The 15,315-nt window shown below is 38.6% G+C and overlaps 1 protein-coding gene across 2 annotated transcripts; it reads right to left on the bottom strand.

Moving 5' to 3' along the window:
- Positions 1-58: 58 nt before the first annotated feature.
- Positions 59-11,797, bottom strand: padi2 (peptidyl arginine deiminase, type II). Of its 2 annotated transcripts, none has more exons than XM_082533380.1 (16): positions 11,574-11,797; positions 8,251-8,422; positions 7,771-7,840; positions 7,482-7,543; positions 7,182-7,299; positions 6,156-6,308; positions 5,801-5,991; positions 5,488-5,591; positions 5,120-5,231; positions 4,708-4,815; positions 4,392-4,543; positions 4,133-4,280; positions 3,897-3,990; positions 3,701-3,780; positions 1,521-1,658; positions 59-1,411 (listed from the first exon to the last, which is right to left on the bottom strand). In XM_082533380.1, the coding sequence occupies exons 1-16, from the start codon at positions 11,738-11,740 to the stop codon at positions 1,178-1,180; spliced, it is 2,103 nt and encodes a 700-aa protein (XP_082389506.1). In that variant the 5' UTR covers positions 11,741-11,797; the 3' UTR covers positions 59-1,177. The 2 variants fall into 2 exon arrangements, with proteins under 2 accessions (XP_082389506.1, XP_082389507.1); XM_082533381.1 differs by lacking the exon at positions 11,574-11,797 and adding an exon at positions 10,634-10,866.
- Between the last annotated feature and the right edge of the window lie 3,518 nt (positions 11,798-15,315).

Raw genomic sequence — 15,315 nt, forward strand, 5'->3', positions numbered from 1 at the left:
TTTTGTGAATTAACGACAGCATTTATAGTTAAAGAGACAAAAAGTTTAAAACACTGGACCAAATGTACTGTTTAATGTACTCATCAAGTTGTTTATAGCATAAATCACTCTCAATACAACACATGCACAGAAAAACATAGACAAATGTAACAGTAACACATGTCAGTTACAGCCTTTCAGAATCGTTTAAGGAAGATGTATTCAAATCATTTTTCCTCCTGAATCCTTGAGTAGATAAAGCCTGCCCTCGTGTGGCTCTGAGTTATTATAGCACATCACTATGTGGTACCATCATCTATCTGTGCTTGCACTGTATGCTAACCACAACACTGGAAACCAGTCTTCTCTGTGCTTGATTCAAATGATTGTATTGATTCTTGTCAGCTTGCTTAAGCCCTTGTTTAAAAGAAACGTTTGTACATATAGCTTTTTTTGTAAAATAAGCTAACTAAAAAGTTTAATAAAGATGAAAATGCATAAAGTGAATAAAGTTTCATTTCTGCAATAAAAAAAAAAAAAATCATGTTTGCCATTTAAGTATTTCTGTGTGAGAATGAAGCACATTCAATATAAAATGATTGATAAGAAACTGAAAGGCATTCCTCATTCATGAAGGCAGAGATGATTCTCTGTAAGGCTTTAAGGAAGCTGTTTTCCAAGTTATCTAATACACCAACCTAACCACCACCATCTGCTCCTTTTAAAGTTAAATCCCCCAAATTTTTATGAAATCCATTCCCAGACTGGATACCAAATACATGTTTTAACATTCTGTAAGTACATCTTTGTATATATGTAGATTTGTTAGTATCATCGTTTAGTTAGTCCACCATTGCATCACTGTTAACTGATTCCATTTCGAGCCACATGAAACATAGCATGCATGCCTTACTTACCCTGTTTACAGTGTGTCAGAGCTACATTAAGATACTGTTAATGCAATGTAGTCTGTTCCCACAGCTGTTTTCATCATTCTCTGCATGACATTAGAAAACAGTTGCATTTATCACCAACCACCTTTCTAATTTCTTATTTTGTAAAGCAACATTTGCTGATCTTTAGTATTCATTACAAAATGATGACAATGAAGTGTTTGCTATGGCAATACAATGATTTTCATGATGGGCGTCACCAAATCAACCAGGGCTGAACTCGTTCTATGCCATATCTATATTATTTACATCTCCAGGTTCCACCACTTGAACTCAAAGGGCTCCCTGCGGACATTGGACCCACAGTGGACCTCTCCCAACAGCTGGTGGTAGGATGAATAGTCGTCAATGAACGTGCAGTTGAGGCCCAGGCCTTGCATTAGAGAGCACATCTCAGCCTCGAGTGCACATCGTCCATTCACTTTGGGGCCAAAGGGCTTTGGGATACCAAGGTTTTTCCCCAAAACAATCATGTTCACCTGGAAACAAATATAGCAAATAGTTCTTCTGTCAGCCCAAAGATTTATTTACATCTTTTTTCAACTAGCAGGAGCTTTGATGCCTAATAAAATATAATGTACAATTTACCATGTCGGGGTAGTAAGCTACTGCTCTATACTCCTTTTCATCCTCCACTAGTTTGAAGAGGATTGGCAGATCAATGATGTCTTCATCGTCTAGGCCTAGTTCCCTCTTCAACACATCCCGGTTCCAGTCGATGCAGCTCTGGAAATAAAATAATGATAATATATGCCTCTAAAATTATTCTCATTTTGCTTGTTAAATTACTGTGCTCAAAATATAAAACATTTTTCCATAGTGGTTCATATGGTAGTTTTGGTTTACGTACCACCAAAATCTACCCAAATACAAATGTACCCAATAGTATGTGAATATCAGCCCTAATATGCAGGTTAAGATCATTTAGCCACATTAACTGCAAAAATTTCTCTAAAAGAAAAATCATGCATACATCCATGCATGTGTCTTTGACGTAGCACTTGTCGCTAAACACGGGGTCACACTGCACAGCTCAGTGACTTTAGGGTGGCTTGGTCATAGGAGGCTATTTTTACACTAAGTCAGTTTGACAAATGTCTGGCCAGTGTTGTTACGGAGTGCAAATATCTATGAGAAGGAACAGCATGTGTAGAAGTATGCTACATAGGTTCTGTGGAGCAGGGAAATTATTTTACTGTTATTGTTAAATAATTATTATCAGTACCATTGCATTGATAATATAATCTGCAGTATGATCATTGCTTTAACAATGTAACAGATAGCTTTAAGATGGCCTTAAGATGTTTATGATGATGTTAACTTTGTATTCCAGGTGCAGTTATAACTATTTTATACATATTGCATATCTGTGCTTATTTGAGTTGATGTTCAGGTTCTTTAAAGGTCTTAAGCTTCACTGACGTGACTGTTCAGGTGATACATGCTGAGGGAAAACTAGAACATAGAAGGAATTGCAATACATGCTTACAAAACACTTATATATCAGGTCATTTTATATTAAGGTTTTAGTAGAGGTTCTTGGTTAAAACATTTATTTAGTAGAGGACATACACATAGTCTCAGTGAGCCTCTGGTCTGGTAAAAGGTCAGAAGTGCGAGAGGTGACATAGAGGCTGAGTGAGGTCAACACACACACATTAGTTAGATTTATTTATAGGAAAGAGTTTAGTCATGTCTGGATTGTAACGGTGAAAGTGTCTCGGTAAAAGAGGAACCGTCCTTGTTGTCTCGGCAAGAAAGAGGAACAAGACAAGAACTGAAAGGTAGACAGGAAGTGCCAGCCATGAAGATAGAAGACGATGTTCTTTTTAAACTGTGTTAAAAGTCATGGTTGTTTTGATATTGACGTATGTGTATATATCCTGTCTGTGACGCATGAAGGGGCGTCAGTAAATCAAGCCCTGATGGTATAAAATATCTGTTCATGCTTTGATTAAGTCGGAGATCACTTGCTGTCTGCGTACAGAGTGTTCTTCCCACACGTGTGTAGTCATTAAAATCATTGTTTGACCAAGATCTTCTGGACCTGCTTGTTTGTACTCTCCTTCCTCAATTTTGAACCTTAACAGTTCATAGGCTGTAGAGTACTGATGCACACAGTAAAAATTAAACTTAGGAATTAAAGGACAAACGGCTTCTGAGAAAAACACAAAAACTTTTTGTTTGGACCTTTAAAAGTTGTAATGACAAAGGGGCTCAGAAGAGTAACTTGAGCAATGCCAAATGCATGCTAGGGTGGGGTAGAGTACAATGCAATTGGACTCTAAAGCAGCTGAAATATCTTAAATGATGAATCCTCCTTTACTAATGCTGCCTGAAACCAACAGTAAAGCTTGTTGGAAAGATAATAATGTTGTGGGGCTGGTGGCCATGAATTAGTGCTGATAAAAAAAATTCCTAATGTACAGCATCCTGGCATTCCCCATTCCAATACCTTTGGCAAGAATTGAAATGCTGACTGCGTGCCAGCCGCTCTCACTCAAAAACAGTTGTGCTTTCACTAATGCCATTGTGGGTGAATGGGAGCAAATCCTGCAACGAGGTTCTAAAATCCAGTGAAAAGCCTTCCTAGAGAGTAGAGGCTGTCATAGCACCATATTAATGCTCGTTGCCAGAATGTGACATTCAGCAGTTAGATGTGTTATCTTTGTTTACATACTTGTGTCTTCGTGCCTGAACTAGCATACCATATTCTTTTCTGGTCTTCTTTCTTTTCATCTTCTTTCCATTTCTATAATCTCACTCACCTGTACATAGTTATTTTCAGCTTGGAGTTTTTCATCCTTAAGGATTTCATCCAGTGTTATTTGTTCTGCATTTGTCAACCCTGTTTGGGAACATCATTCAGAGTGAGTGATAAGGCTTGGTGCCATGATGAATTTGTGCATTGCTAAGATGCCCTTGCATATATTCTACAGACGTTGCAGATAAACACTGGCCTACCATCAAACAACGTGGCTTGTCCGTGTCCACTGCTCTGTAGGCCTCTGAATAGTTTGTAACCTGCGTCTGGGCTGGACAACAGCAGTCGGAAGCCCTGTGAACAGACAAACGAGAGACAAAGATAACAGTGAAGCTCTCATATCCTAAAACCTTATATAATTCCACAATATACAAAGCAGCAAGTCACTATCAAGCATATGCAGCACCAGATTCACTTCAGTAGAAAATTTAGTTACCTTTCTGTCAGGTGCAGGAACGAAAGTCATGAATTCATCCACGTGGCCAACAAGGAGCCAGTCAGAGAACAAGGCAATGGGCTCCTGAACCTTCTGAGCCCACAAAAAGTCTTGAACTACTTTGGTCATATTTCGTCCTTTAGTTGCCCTATAAGAAATAAAAAGGTTTCACTTTGCAAAAGTCATCTGTAACATTTCTGCTCTTGGTACATTTGCTTACAAGTCAAGAATTGATCTTTGAATTTTTTTAGAAACTCACGTAGGGAAGGCAACCCCAATGATGATTCTACCCAGGGGGTATTTTTTTCCATTTACTGTGACAGGAGGACTGACCTCCAGATTGCCAAACGAATCTAAACTGCTCACATGTTCATCTAGGGCCACCCTTGTCACATAGCCAAAGTCGGGACCCTAGACAAAGTAAATAATTGTTTGTGTTTTTTTATAAATCAGCGTAAGTAATGTAATTTTCTGCTTTGAGCCTATAATTTGATTAACAAAACCAATGTGAATAATATACAATCAAAGCTTTAATGACATCAACAGTAAAAACTTATTATAAGCTTTTCTCCTACAAGCAGCTCATCGTATGGAAAGTTTGCTAGCGCGCCATCTCTCGGGGAATCCAGAACAACAGGAAAACGATGATGAGGTGAATCGATGTAACCAAATTCCAGTTCATCCTGAAAAATAGAAAATATGTGTTATATTTATGCTGTCCTCTTGGCTTAGTTGATTAGAGAATTTTTTTTCTTCGTGTGAATGAATAGATATGTACGTGTTTGCAAATGTTTGTGGTTTTCCGTTTTGCAGTGTGGTTGTTGTGAAACCAGTTGCTATTGTGTAATCTTTCAAAGAAACACTTTTCGTGGTTTTCGTGTTAATGTTCGTCTTATTTACTGTTCCTGTTTACTTGGAGTTATAAAACCACAATGTTACCATCATTAAAACTCATAACCCTTCCTTGTTTAAAAAAAAATGGCTTACCTGCATCCAGCGGTCACCTCTGTTTACATATTCATGACAAATGTTCAGCTTGTACCCACTCTTCGCAACAAGGTTCCTCATTCCTTTCAGGAACTGGTAGTTATCAGATGTGCTAACAAAGAAACCGTCAAGCAGTTTTTAGATTGTGCCACAACATAAGTAACATATTTGAATTTATTTTAGTGAGAGCTTTAAAAACAATTTAAAAATTAAATTGTAAAACAACAAATGTCTGTGAAAGCAGTATTTACAGTATTTACACAGACAAACAGGTTTGGCTTTCTTGGAAAGAAGGCAAGCTAAGGGGAATGTGTGACAGCAACAACAGCTGTCACCATCATGCTCATTATTCATGAGTCTACACTAACCTGCAGACAAACACCTCTACAGGTCGAAGCGTGTTGGGTGTCATGATCCATGGTGCGACTTTAAACACAACTTTGTCAGTAAAAATCGGCGTCTCAGGGAGACCCTGTTGAAACATGCGAGAGGCTGTTGAGTACTGCCGGTTATACTCCATTCTATGTTTGTAATGCAACATTAAAAAATGGATTCAAAAACTTCATGTTAACTGGAGTCACAAAATGTATCCGCTACAGTTATGCTGTAGTTAAGGGTGTAAAGAAAGAAGGTGATTAAATAAAGCAGTGTTACACTGTAACGCTATACTCTGGAACTTACATCAGAGATTGGTTCTAATAGACTGAGGTTGATGGTGACGAGTCCATTGAAGTCTTTGTCAGGAAACCTCAGGCCCTCCACATAAAAGTTCATCTCTGCCACGCCTCCAAGGTAAGGCACTTCCTTGGACAGCACATCACTGCTCAGCACCAGTGGATAGTCTTTCACAAAGAGATTGTAAAGTTTCTGCGCTGAAGTAAGAATGACAGAAAACAGGTTAAATACTTAGGCGGTTAACTTAGAAACAAAAAGAAAAAAAAAAGAATGTGTTCAAAACATGCTTTTACAGATCAGGTGACATGCACATCAGATCAAATGTTCCGGGGCTTTTCTTTATACCCACTTCTTTACTCACATAGGCCACTATTTGACACTTCAGTGGATCGGTTTCTGAAGACTCGAACACTCTCTGCATCTCCCTGAGAGATGTGCATGGTTAGTTTGTAGCCCTCTGGGAGTTTACCCGGGCCTTTGGTCCGCAGCACCATGACAGACATGTCCTTTAGATCTGTACATCCATAAAAATTATTAATGCCGTTGGCACCATAGAATTTTTTCCCATCTCAGGTGTTGTGCCTGGTATCTGCTGTAGTCACTGACTTACAATAGGGGCTTTGATCCCGCGCTATAGTGCAATTTGGTACCTTCCATATCTGTACTAGTTACTCCTTCAGTGCTGAAGAGACTTTTTTTAACTGCTCCACATGCTGCAGACGTCAGTCAGCATGTGGTAGTGTTTCTGGTAACTGTAAACCTTTGACTGAGCAAAAAAATGACTTAATCTGACTAACAGTAAATCTTTTTTGACAGTTAACATGAACTTGATTCATGCTCTTGATAGAGGAAATGCTGAAATCAAGAAATGTGACATACTGACTTGTGACAACAGCAATGTCATGCAATTACACAGTTTCCTTTGGGATTAATAGAGTATTCTGATTCAGATTCAATTTTGTGCTACTATACCTTGCTATCATTTTCATGTTGACTGGCACTTTGGTACCTTCCATACCTGTACTAGTTACTCCTTCAGTGCTGAAGAGACTTTTTTTAACTGCTCCACATGCTGCAGACGTCAGTCAGCATGTGGTAGTGTTTCTGGTAACTGTACACCTTTACACATAACGCCTGACCAGCATATACTATCAAATTTCAGCTCTACTGGATTTTATCTTTACCCTTGTGAGTCTTTGTCTCTCACAAGGTTTCTTTATCAGACTGATTTACCATATCACCATTTGAATCTGCTTAGTACAGACAATAAGAACGGCTTTTCTAATGCTAGGGAAAGTTTAAAAAAAACTTGTGGGTGGTACAGAAAACAAATGAAAAAATAGAGTATTTATTGGTGAAAACTGAAATTGCACTGAAAGTGGTTTACCAGACACTTTATAAATGCTTTTGTCCTCGCTGTCTGGTGTCTTCTTGTAGGTCTTTTCTGAGTCACAGTTGACCAAAAGGATGGCCCCATGCCCATTAGGACCCCATTTCCAAGAACCCTAAAATATTTTCAAAAAAATGAAAATGTGAATTTTGTGACTTAAAGACTTCAGCAAAATCTTCTGAAAATAATTGCAAGCTGAATAAGCATGTTTGCATCTTGTCTTTACTGACATACAATGGAAATGTGATATTGTGTTGAAGTAGTTCTGTCATGTAAAGCTGAAACATTTTAGATCACCTTTTTAGGGTTGTTTTTCTCCACGATGCCATCTCTATCAGCATCGACATCCAGTGAGAGCTCTGCATAACAGAAAGCTTGTTGATCACACACACTGCTTTTCCAGATACAGGCTCAGATCGCAGTACAGCTATTGTTTTGTTTTTTCATATCACAATCATCATGATATGAAACTCTGGTGAATCGTACATCATGTTTGGATTGTAATGAGCAATAAAATGTACTATTTTACAGACAAAACAACAAGTTCTTAGTAAAATGCATGTTGCGTCATTATAATTTAACTTACCAACAGCTGTCAGATGCACAACTGCTCTCCCTAAGACCTCTTTATTCGCCCCATAGTACTGGACTGACAGCTTTTAAAATAAAAGACATAAGCTGATGATGTGCAGAAATTTAACAGGTATTGATTTTATATTGTTTGATTGTGAGTTGTCCATTGTAAAGCAAATAGGAGTGAGCCCTGGTAATTTCAACAGCTACAATTCAATCATTAACTAAAGTACAAATCCTGACAGGAGTTCGGTTTGACAGTATTTTTACCCACAGGTGCAGGAAAACTGAGCAAAAAAATGACTTAATCTGACTAACAGTAAATCTTTTTTGACAGTTAACATGAACTTGAATCATGCTCTTGATAGAGGAAATGCTGAAATCAAGAAATATGACATACTGACTTGTGACATCAGCAATGTCATGCAATTACACAGTTTCCTTTGGGATTAATAGAGTATTCTGATTCAGATTCAATTTTGTGCTACTATACCTTGCTATCATTTTCATGTTGACTGGCATGGTCCCTGCTGATGAGCAGGACTGAGTTTTCAGTGAGAGGGATGGGAGAGAGGTGGGATGTGTCCCGAGGAGTGGGGCTGATGCTGTACTGAACATTGGCAGTGCCTTTCACGGAGAAGAACTTGGAGGTGGGAGGGGCACTCCTGAGAACCAGAAAAAAAGCACAATTTGATGACAGGTGTTTTATACAACACAAACATATTGTATTAAACATGAGGTCCACTTCAAAAAGCGCATATTTTTCTCCATGTACATATGAGGAAGTGCTCTGACGTACACAGACAAGCCACAAGCTTTAGTCACAGTGATATCGGTCTGCTTAGAAACTGACCTGATAAACTGAACAAGTCATATTCTTGTCATTTCTGTAGCTGTTCGTGCTTTTTACACTAATTTTTCTTGAGGCACTAGGAACATGATAATCTTGTATCATACTAGGTTGCAGAGGGTTTTTTTTTAACCCATGTGTCATCTGTTTGTTTAGCAATAGGCGCCATTGAAACAACTGAAAGAGTTGGTCTGGCAAAGCTGAGACCACAACGTAGACAACTTGACGTGGCACAAATGCTGATGTCTTTACAGCAAAAACTTCTTGAAGGTGACATTTACTGAATGGTTTAATAATGCTCTATAACACGATGATGGTTGTAGTAGACATAATTTATTGACTTTGCACTACATAAACTGGCAGCTAGAATATGTCAGAATTCTATTGTTTAACCTGAAGGATGATATTTGTGTGCAGTTCCTGGTGGTGGCAAATCTAATAGTCTTTTGTTTGTGGAAAGAACAGTGTTTCATTGTTGCTGTTAACAGGAGAGACTTTGTTTTCCAAAGAAATGTATGGTGTACATTCTGCCAAATGCCAGCCTACATAACAGAGAGACAAGGGATTACTGACTCGGCAGAGTGGGAGACTGGAATATGGACGGGACCACCTGGGCCTCAAAGGGGTTTTAGAATATCCAAAAACACTTTCTATCGAGAATTATTTTGATTTTAACACTAACTTCTTTTCATTCTATCAGTCCCTATGTAGAGAACACTGACAGAGATACTGGAGACTGATTCCAACGTGCGATTTAAATGTTAATCACCAAGACAGCTCTTGTTTTGTGTACAAATGAATAATGAACTTCAGATGAGTTTTCTAATTCCTGAAATAATGTTTTTGACCAATCATGGCTAACCAACAGTACTACTCTTTTAATGGAGAAGAGAAAGTCTTTTGGCTGTTTGATCACAACCATCACAACCACACTGCCAATAAAAGGTAATGAATAATAACACATGCATTTGATTTATATTATCAATATTGTTTGTAAAAAGGATCTGGGTGGACCACACCTGGATGTGGAAAACAGCTTGCTCTCTGGCCACCCAGCTTTAAAATAAAATCATGACCTCTTTTGGCCAGCAGTCCCTGACTTAATGATGTTAGTAAAATAGGACTAATAATTTAAAGTATAACATACATTATATGGACCACACAGTATTGTGCCGAGCCTCTTAAACTTTGAATGCAGGCATTTTAGTCCCATTGCCACAGGTGTATAAAATCAAGGATCTAGCAATGCAATCCGCCTTTACCAACATTTGTTAAATAATGGGTCGTAGAAGAGCACTGGTACTATAATAGCATGTAAATTCTCTGTAAAATCTCTTCCCTTTTAGATAATCCAGGAGCAGCTGCACCGTTGCAAATTGGACGGTTCAGTTACTACAGAAACTTGGCCACGACGCTACCAAACAGGGCCGCAGGGTGCCAAGACCTATATTACCTGGAAGTCTTCAACGCTCTGCTGACTCAGTAACTACTTCCAAACCTCCTCTGGTATTAACATCAGTACAAAAACTATGTGCCGGGAGCTTAATGGGGGCACATGCCCGAGCAGCTTCTGCAGGTGTAATGTTTTTTTTTTTGTTTTTTTTTTTGCAGGTGTAATGTTTAAGTGTCCCAATACTTAGGAACACTTCTGCCCCAACATAGTGTATAGTGCTACTATTCAAAAACACAACCGATAGTATGCCAAAGGTATCATACAATTGAATCAACATTTCACTAAATATTTTAGCAAATAATTAACTTCTCGAACATAGAATACTGCACGGATGTTCTGTTAAATAAAAAATAAAAACAAAGCAACGCTTGTGAAGCGTGCGTATTTTTAATGACAGTGAAAATACAATCTGCACACAGGATACATATGGACAATCGGCTACGATATTTGATAGAACATTAATATTACCACAAAGCAACGCGTTTGCTTATCAACCCCTAAGCAAGACATTTCACATAACTCAGGTGAGCTTTTTGGCGAAGAATGTATTATAGCGGTTTGAGCAAGACCTACCTGTTCAGGTTGACGTTTAGCTCCGAGCCAACTACGTATAGTACCGTCGTAGTTTTGCCGTAATCTATTCTGAGCGTGCGGGGATGGATCATGACTGTCGTCTTCTCGCACTGTTAGACAGAGACTGACCACAAACGTCCAGCGATTGCTGCGACAGTACAGAGAAGTGAAAGCGCAAACTTCTAAACTGTTTCAGACCAGCGCGACAACTCATCATAAAAGCTGCAGGTACGTTGCTAGGCTTAGGCTTTGTGCGGTGATTGGTCAGTCAAATTCCACTCCGCCCCCTCCAGTGGCCACTTATCCTATGGCAGTTCTTTATTCTTATCTATTGATCTTTCTATTTACCGAGATCTTCTGGAGGAAAGTGGGCTGGCTCTGTGCACATTTCAACTATTAATAATTGAATAGACTGATTTTATATAGTTAACTACTTTTCCTGAGAATTCAAAGCGCTTTATACAGCTTGCCTCATTCACCCATTCATTAAAAGCACTTTTATCCATGCTTTTTCTACATAAGAGGTTTCTCTACATTCACACGCATTCACACTCCGACGGATACATCGGACCAATTTGGGATTAATATCTTGCACATGATATTTAGCATGCACACTGGAGAAGCCAAGGATCGACCCACCAACTTTCCGATTAGTAGTAGATGACCTCATAAGCTATAGCCAACCCAGTACGAACAGATGACTTGTATTTTTTTTCTGTATTTACTTTAGGTTTTTACAGACACATTGTGACAACTGACACCAACCAGCGCACCCACCCACTGCACCATAGAGCCGCACCCTTCGAGATCTCTCAGCAGTATGCACTGAACAGTCACTTGAAAGTTTTCTACGTGATGTTCTCGCCACTGTTACCAACATTATAACGTGCATATAGAGCTGAGTATGTGTGTTTAGAGTCATGTTAGTGTTTCACCTTACCTGTTCACCTTTGCTGTCAAAGAGGTTCCAACAACGTAGAGAAGTTGCTGCGTTTTTTGTGTGTCTAGACGACATGTAAGTTGACTACCCGTGGTAACGTTTCTTTTCTTATTTAAGAAAGTAGGTATATGTGGAGGGACATTGGTTTGGTAAACGTCTTGAAACATGGTTGACGGCTGTTTGCCTCCTGTGAAGAGTAGTAGGTGTGTGCAGATGTACTCATATCTGAAAAGCCTAAGTAGCTTATGTAATTTGCAGTAGGAGGGACAAGCTTACAAGCCTTCCCATCTTTAAAATAATTTGCCAAAACCTGTTAATTAAAATCTTCAGAGGAGTTGTGCAACTTATGATTGGTTGAGGCCAATGGAAGTTTTTGTTCCGCACCACAGACATTGCTGTATATTGCAAAGGCATGGCCAACCTGCTAGGGCATGTCATAGGTTCAAGGACTGTATTGTACTGTGTGTCTGTATGTACAATCATTTTGTTGGTGTTTGTGGGAATAAATAAGTAGCCCTTGAAAACTAGGTTGCAGAATAAGGGCCAGGTTCTGTTTGCTGTCACCATCTGGGTGTTTGGAGGTTAATGGTTAATCTGCGTTTAACACTGGATACTGTGTTTCCTCTTAAAAGGAAAGTAAAAAAATCAGAAAGCTTTGACTCTCTGATATAAATCGCAAACACACACCTTAAAGCAGATAACCTGTAAGCTGGAGAGGAAATTGTGATGCACTAAAGATTTTCATTCGGTTTATAAAAGCAGTTTTCTGTTCTATAAAAAAAAGTGCAGATTTCTACAAGGGTGTTCAAAAAAGTCTCACCATTAGTTAACGCAGTCACTTCAAATATGATAAGTTTATCTCTATTAATGGGGTACACAAAAGCTGTAATTACACAACAACATGAAAAGCTTTTACTTGATCCAGTTGTCTTAGCTAATTATAACCCAATCTCCAACCTTCTTGTTATGTTAAAAAAAAAATCTTGAAATCAATGTTATCAATGAGCAAACTGATCATTTACAGTGGAATGGTTTATTTGAAGAGTTTCAGTCAGGATTTACAGTCAATTTCTATCATAGAACATAAACTGTCATGTAACTGAAACAGAATAGGAACAGATCCCGCTGCAGAGCTACCTGTAGGACATTTTACTGTACTATTCATCAGGATAATCATAGAATAGAAACAGCACTAGTTAAGATTATAAATGACCTGCTTATGGCCACTGGCAGTGGACCTAGCTCTGTGCTTGTCCCATTAGACCTCATTCTATACTGCTCATCATAACATTTTAATACAGAGATTGAAAACATTCTTAGTATTAAAGTCAATGTACTCCAATGGTTTGAATGGTATCTACCTGAAAAGTTCCAGTTTGTGCATGTAAAGTAAAGTTAGTCATGGAGTTCCACTGGCTTCAATGCTGGGGCCAATAATTTTTACATTATGCATGCTTCCCATATTAATATAAACTACTGCACTCTTTTTTATTACAGATGATGCCCTGATATCCAGGTATATCTGTCTATGAAGCCATAAATCAATTAGCTAAACTAGTGTCATGTCTTAAAGATGTAAAGGCCTGGATGTAATTTTCATCTGCTAAACTCAGACAGAACTGAGGCTATCATGGTTGGCCCTAAAAATATGATGTCTAACAGGATAATCTGGATAGCAGTATCTTGGCCTCCAGTAAGACTGTGGGGAATCTTGAAGTCATTTTTGATAAGGATATGTTAATGTGCACATTAAACAGACATTAAGGACAGCCTTCTTTAATCTGTGCAGTATCTCTGAAACATCCTGTCTTAAAGTGAGACTGAAAACCTAATAAATGCATTCATTACTTCTAGGCCAGAGTTTTGTAAACCATTATTATTAGTTGTCCCCAAGGTTCCCTGAATAGCCTCTAGGTAACTAAAAATGTTGCAGCTAGAATGCAAACAAGAATGAGTAAGAGAGATCATAATTTTCCCATATTAAATTTAAAATCCCTCTCCTCACATTCAGTATTAGCATCATATTGTCCTAACAGAGCACTTCAATCTCAGACTGCAGGCTTACTTGTGTTCCTTAAAATACATAAAAGTAGACTTGGAGGCAGACCCTTTAGCTATCAGACCTCTCTCATATGGAACCATCTCCCAGTTTAGATTTGGGGGATAAAGATAGATATCCTCTCTATTTTTAAGATTAGACTCAAAACTTTCAATTTGATAAAGATTATGGTTAAGACTAGATCGGGTATAACCTAAACCATCCCTTAGTTATACTGCTAGAGGCTTAAACTCTTTTGGGAATTCATGTGATACACTACGATACACTTATTTTCAGCTTTCACCTTCTACTCACCTCTTTTCTCTCTCTACATGTTTATATGCCACTTCAGTATGTCAGTAAATGTGCTTGCTCATTGGGGATCATCTGATTGTTGGGGTTGGTTTTCTCCATTCTGAGGAGACTGCTATTGTGGTTTGGTGGTATATAAATAAACTTGAACTGAACTTAATTGAATCAAACTGAACTGAGCCACATCAACTGCAAACAGATCTATGAATATCATGCATACATCCATGCATGTTCCTTTGAAAAACCACTGGTGACAAAACATGGGGTCACACTGCACAGCTCAATGACTTTAGGGTGGCTTAGTCACAGGATGCCATCTTTACACTAAGTTAGTTTGACAAATGTCTGCCCAGTGTGGTCATAGCAAAGTGTAAATATCTAGGAGCAAAAACAGCTTGTGAAGCAGTATGCTACAGAAGTCCCTACACTGTAGAGTACTCATGCACACAGGAAAAATGTTTGGAAGTTAGAGACTGCTTCTGAAAACATGTAATGGCATGTGTACACAAGACATCAAGGCAAGACATCAGCAGTGCCAAATGTCAGCTGGGGTGGGGTAAAGTGCTATTCAATTGGAGTTTCAGGTTATGGTTTCCTGGTCCTGCAGGTTAGATTAAACCTTTTCTCATCTTTTTAAAATTGTATAGTTACATGTTCGAAGCAAATCAATCATTTTTCTTCTTTCAGCTGCTCTCTTTAGCGGTTGTCACAGTGGATAATCTACCTCTATCTCACTGCAACTTTAGGATCTTCCTCTATTACACCGTTTCCTCCTTCACTACATTTGTGAATCTTTTCTATTATCTTCCTCTTTCCCTCCTGTCTGGGAGCTCCATATATATCCACTATCTCTCCTCTGCACATGTCCAAACCATTTTGACCTTGCTTCTCTAACTTTGTCTATAAATTGATCTGATATACTCATTTCTAATCCTGTCCCTCCTGGTCATTTCCAGTGAAAATCTTGGCATCTTTAGTTCTGCGACATCCAGCTATGCCTCACATTCACATCTTTTTGACAGTGCTATATTTTCCAACCTCTCTCTCTTTCATTCACATGTGTATTCTGTCTTGCTTTTACTGACTTCTATTCCTCTTCTCTCCTGAGCATTCCCCCACCTGCATCATACGGCTCTCTTCTGCCTGCTCCCTACTCTCACCACAGATCACAATGTCATATGCAAATATCATAGTCAAATTGTTTTCCACTGACTTCCCCCTTACCGATTTGCTGCATTCATCCATCCTCTTTCTCCCTCCCTTGCTCCCTGCTCTCTCTCTCTCTCTACATTAATTAGCTCAACAGAAAAAATTCTTATAAAATTTAAATTGAATGAGTTGAATTGGCAGCTGTCTAAAGACTCAATAATTCTCTTCACAAATATAAAATTG

This window comes from Aulonocara stuartgranti (genome assembly GCF_965226115.1).
Source record: "Aulonocara stuartgranti genome assembly, chromosome: 5".
In the NCBI taxonomy this organism is placed as follows: Eukaryota; Metazoa; Chordata; class Actinopteri; order Cichliformes; family Cichlidae; genus Aulonocara; species Aulonocara stuartgranti.